The sequence below is a fragment of the Apaloderma vittatum genome, unplaced genomic scaffold (genome assembly GCF_000703405.1).
Source record: "Apaloderma vittatum isolate BGI_N311 unplaced genomic scaffold, ASM70340v1 scaffold25629, whole genome shotgun sequence".
Classification (NCBI taxonomy): domain Eukaryota; kingdom Metazoa; phylum Chordata; class Aves; order Trogoniformes; family Trogonidae; genus Apaloderma; species Apaloderma vittatum.
The window spans coordinates 14736-20377 of NW_009734989.1; the positions used below are offsets into that span (position 1 = coordinate 14736).

The 5642-nt window shown below is 54.3% G+C and overlaps 1 protein-coding gene across 1 annotated transcript in view; it reads right to left on the bottom strand.

The window, feature by feature from the left end:
- The window catches only part of CACNA2D2 (calcium channel, voltage-dependent, alpha 2/delta subunit 2), a gene marked incomplete at both ends in the record, with an annotated part of 21641 nt that overhangs the window by 13040 nt on the left and 2959 nt on the right, over nt 1-5642 (bottom strand). Inside the window, one exon of the mRNA XM_009876461.1 lies at nt 950-1088. Coding sequence (XP_009874763.1) covers nt 950-1088 — 139 coding nt within the window. The remainder of the gene's footprint in view (nt 1-949; nt 1089-5642) is intronic.

The window sequence follows — 5642 nt, forward strand, 5'->3', positions numbered from 1 at the left end:
CGTGTCGTCTGCTGGGGCCCGGCCAGCCACTAGAGGGAAATGGAGACCAACTGTCACCATGTGCCACCGCAGCAGGGCGAGGGAGGAGAGCCCTCTGAAGCTCAGGGACTATGTCACCTCCCAGCAGGGACTGTAAGCTGGTGTGGCACATCCAACCCCATCCATCTGTCCATCTGTCCATCCATCCATCCATCCATCTGTCCATCTCACCTTGCCTGCTCCCGGGCTGGCCCACCGACCTGATCTCCCTCTCCGGAGCAGCCCACACCTGCTGGCAGCTGCAGGGGCACGGCCATGGGGCTCGCACCCCCGCATGCTCCCGGCAGCAAGTGGGGGCTGCCCATTGCACTGTCCTGCAATCACCCTCGGCTGCCATGCTGCAGGATTTCAGCTGCTTTTTCCTTCTTTTCACAACCTCAGCCCTAAGCAGCCCAAATCCAGTGAGGAAGCATCCCTATTTCACCCTCTCCCACTGCTGAGCCCTGTCTCGTTCCCTTCTATGAGCATGGAGTTGCCGCCTCTGTAACTGCTGCTGCACAGAGCTGCTCCATCCCTCTGATCATCTAAAGCACCTGCTTTGGACCTCCTTGAGCTTTGCTGAGCTCTTCTACAGGAAGGATCAAAGCCATGTGGGCACAACTAACCTTTACTCTGTGCCATAATTATAATTTCTCCTTTCCTTCACAGCCTCCGATTTACCTCTCTGGCCCATGCAGAGCTCTTGAGGGTCCCTGGGAAGTAGAGGTTGTCACCTCTGTCCTGACATGGTGACTCTGCCTCCTCTCTGCGCCTGCCCTGCTGGGAATCAGCCCGTCCTGGCACTGAGACCCAGCCGGGGCACCCTGGGGTGATGGTCCCCAGGTCTGTGGCACCCTGAGTTTGAGAGGTGGTGTCTGAGCCTGGCCTGGCAGCACAAAGCAGAGCAGAGCGGGTGAGGAGGGGCACTCACAGCCTTTGTAGATGTCCGTGGGGATCTGCACAGCAGCATATGAGTAGTTAACCTTGGTCTTGAAGTTGGCATCGTCGGTGAACTCCAGCTTCAAGGAATTGGACTTCTCCCTCTCGATCTCTTCTCCATCGGGATCATCCTAGGGAAGAAGCAGAACACACGGGGTCACCCAGAGGTGCAGAGCAGCCACTAGATGCACACCAGCTCAGGATCCACACCGGGAACAGCACTGCCCAAAGCCCATCACCAAACACCCGCTGTGGAGACTGGCAACACCAGCTCTCAGCCTGGATTTGGCCTGGAGCTCGTGCCAGCGCTTCTGGTGCAAGGGAGCAGGTGGGCATGAGGGTGAATGCCAGTTACCCTTACCTCTTTGGTTTTGGTAACATAGCAGGTATTAAGTCAGACAAAAAAGCGTCCCAAACCAAAAAAAATACACACCACCTTGAAAATCAATTAGCAGCGAAAGGCAACTATCAAAGAACAAATTAAAACGGAGCGCAGCTTAGCGCTCTGTCAATAAGCAACGCAAACAATATTTAATTATGGTGGAGAGACTGCAAATTCCCCACTGCTGGTGCTGGAAAGCACTCCCTCACCTTCCCAGCCCTCCTCTCCCTTCCTAGTACAGCGCCAGGGGTAAAAGCCCTCCGGCGAGGCAGGGCAGGGCTGAGCGGGTGCAGGCAGGATGGAGGGGTGGCTGCAGGCAGGGGGACAGGGACGCAGGCGAGGCACAGGGCCATGCAGGGAAGCGTGAGAAAGAGAGTGGCCTCACTACAGAGCTGGGGAGATTGCCTTCACCATCCTGCTGGGAGGAAAGAAGCAGGGAAGAAGGTGCTGGCTCTGGGCTGCTACATCCCTGCCATGGGCCCAGCAGCCAGGAAAGGCTGTTTGCAGCTGGCTGTGAGATGCTCAGGGTGGGGAGGATGAGGATGCTGCAGCATCTGTCCTTTGTGCACCCAGAGCTACAGCCCCACTAAAGAGGGGCAGAGACACAGACCTGCCTGCCTGCCACATCCATGGGCAGGGACGTGCCAAGCCCGAGCTGGAGCAGGATGGCTCTGTCTGCCTTCCCCTGGCCCCAGCTGTGGGGACAGAAGGGGCAGGGATGGGTGTGGCAGAGCAGGAGCGAACTCGGCTGCTGAGCTGCCCAGCAAGAGAGCAAAGTCCCCTGGATAAGCCAGTCAGTGCCTCTCACTTTGGGCCTCTCCCCGAGCACAGTGCCTATCTCAGAGCCCGTGTGAGGCTCTGCAGGAGCAGAGCTCAGCCCCGCAGAAGCAACAGCGGACGTGACTGGAAGTGTGAGCAGCTCCAGGTGGGGCTCACACGGTGCCAAGTACGACTGTTCGAAGAGGTGCCCCATGCCACCCTGCATCGAAGCACCCTGGAACCAGAGGGGACAAGGGGTAGGGCATGGTCCCATCCTGCTGTTCTCAATGGCCCCACGCAAGCAGCTGTCCCACTGGCCAGGCTCCTCTCGGCAAAACTCAGAGGATAAAAGATCAGAATTTCTCGTGGGAAAAGCCATATATTTAAAGCAAAATGATGTGTCTGGTAAATAAAGTATGAAGCTCATTTAACACCCATCCTGGCCTCCTCATTTTATCTTTGCAGATGACAAGGAGAGATGCCACCTCCCCTGCACCAGCTCCAGCCAGTCACCAAGGCAGTGACATTCCCCTGACATTGTGAGGGGTGGCCAAACCATTCGCCACAGCTCGGGAGAATAACAGGATTGATATGCAAGGTTTGGGCTTTAATTCCAGCCAGTGGATAGTGAATGTAAACATGTTGCTGAGCCAATCCCAGCCTGGGGGGTCCAGCTGCCCAGGAAGATGCTGAACTCAATTACAGGCGCAGTAGCCAAGCGGGAGGCTGGCAGGGACCATCCCCACCTTCCCTGAGCTGCGTCACCAAGATCAAAATCCAGATTATGCTCTTAATTTCACCTAAATATGGAGAAAAGGAACAAAACTGACTTCTGGACCCCCTGCAAAGCCACAGTGCTGCAGCAGTGCTGGCAGCCTGGCTGCGTGCTGGGCCATAGGCTATCCAGAGAGTGGACCTGGCCCCAAACCTGCCATCAATGTGGGGCTCAGGCCTATGGATGAAAGCGTCTGCACACACAACAGTTCATCCCTGCCAACCTCCCTGAGCACCAGACAGTGATTGAGAGTCGCCGGCTGACAACAGGCTTTGGATGGGATAAAGCCGTGGCCCCAAGGGCACCTGCAGCACCAAAGACTCTGCTTTGACACTAAAACCGTTTTTTTTCCCCTGAACCCAGAAAAGTCCTGGTGACGCCTCCCCATCTCAAATTGTGCAGCACCCTGTTAGGGTCCAGCCCATGCGCTCCCCCGGGACCTCCAGCAGCCAGGAAAACCTGATCCTCCCATTTCCCCCACGCTGGCATGGTTATTCCCCACTTCAGTGGGGCTGGAACTCCTCTGTGTAATTACGGCTCCTCTGTTTATCATTATTCCATTATATCACCCACTTCTGAGGGGCTAATTTGTATTCTGCCAGGTTCAGCGCTGTCTGGCTGCTCTCATTCATGTAGCTGTAAAGAGGCATATGTATAGATCTTGGAGACAAATACACAGCTATCTATACGTAGGACACTTCATGCATCACTGACACCTATACGGCAAACGGACCTGCGGAAAGAGCTGATGTTATCCAAACTACGCTTATCCTTTATCCATAAATCTCCTAACCTCCACACAGCTATTTCTGTTTAAGACAAGCTGAATTTGGCCCCTGAAATGGGGTCATTTCCACCCAGATGAAGGCAGGCAAACCTGCCAGCAGCCCAAGCAGGGATGGGAACATCTTAATGCTAGGCTGGGCCTACAAGGAGCCACAATAGGAAGGCCAGAGGAGGAAATTCTGCATTAAATTTATATTAGAGCAAAGGAGAAGATGACTCAAGTTCTGGATTTACACTAGTTTAACAGCAAGCATCTCGGCAGGCCCCAAGCCAGATTTTGCAGCATTTCTCATCATTACATTTCAAAAGAACTTGGAAACATTTATTTATCTGTTACAACATAGCACGAATAGATGCTAGAGTTTGAATATATTATTTGCTACACACCATTAGAAATCGACTCCATGGCAATATATCAATATTATACGTATTTATTGCTTCAGCAAGAAGCCAGCACGTGTCGAGAGCTTTTGCTGCCTTCAGTGCTTCAGCAGCTGGGTTGACAGTCACAACATTTTATCTCGAATCTCCCAAAATGATGGTCATGGGAAAAAACCCAGAGATGCCCCAACACTGAGTGAGCACCAGTGGCACCACCCAACAGCTTTACTGGAGGCTGCCAGGCTCTCAGCAAGCACCTGCCCTCCGTTACACCCAGGCTGGCGCTGGCTGAGGAGAGCCAGAATGCGCACGGCACTGCTGGGGAGCCCCCAGCCAGTGATGGGGTTTGGAGAGGCAGATTGCTCCAGGGATGTGACCTGGTGCAGCAGCGATGCCTCGGCCAGGCAGCTCCGGCGGATGCAGGGACCCCTGTTCATCACTCATCTCCATGGGAACGAGCCACCACAGCTAATGGCGACTGCTTAAATGGCAGCACCGATGACATGCACATGCACGGGCTGATCTGGCTAACAGTGCGGGCAGCCGCTCCGGGGTTTTGCAGCTCTGGGATTTCACAGCTCCGGACATGCCAGGAGGCTGGAGCCTTCCCCTGCAGCGCTCCTCCCGACAGCAGGAGAGCTCCCGCGAGCTGCAGCATCCTGACAGCATCCCTGCACCCCACGTCCTGCCCCACACACACCTGAGCGAGAATATATCACACCAAGATGCCAACACACCCTTTTAAAAATTTCCCAGGGGCACCCATCCATACTAAGTCTGGAAAAGGCAGAGAAATATTCATATCAACATGCTGTGATCGCTACTAATAATGAATATAAATGGGATGAGCGGCTCAGTTCACCTGCAAGCCTCAGAGCCTTTGCGAAGGTTGCAGGGGGGTCACTGCTGTCCCCGGCAGACGAGGGGAAATGAGACCCAGGGCCCAGGACCATTTGCATGAGGTCAGGGAAAAAAACATGGACTTGTCCACCTCCATGGGGGAACAACCGATGACACACGACCCCTCCTGCCCAGCAAAGCCCCCGACTGGGCCCTCACAGCACCCACCAGCAGCATCACCTTGCAGAGGGACCGAGGGTTTCCTTGGGACAAGTGTTTTCTTATTGTTTCTAGTAAATGACATTATTTTTTTTGCAAGAAAGGGCCACCTCTCAGAGGTAAACAGCACACACTCCCAGTCTGCCTGCACAAACTGTCCTGGGGGCGCCTGCTCCCATCTTCTGAGACTGAAAGATTTTTAAACCATTCAAACAAAGCAGTTCATCCCATTTGGGGAGTCCAATGAAACATCCAAATCCATTTTTCTTCCCCAAACTCAGAAGGATTTTTTTTTTCCTTAACTGCAAACCTGCCACTGCCCCGCACCAGCTCTCGGGGCAAGCCAGGCAGGCTGAGCTGAGGGGCTGAGCCCATCCCCGGGGCTGTGGTCCTGCCCTCTGTCCCTCCAGCAAGCTCCCGAGCTGAGAAACTCCAATCCCATGCAAGAGGGCCTTTCTTCTTCTTAAATATTTCAGCTTTTCCTGAAATGCGGCAATTTAACACCAGAGAGGGAGACGATGCGTTCTCCAGCCACATTCCTGC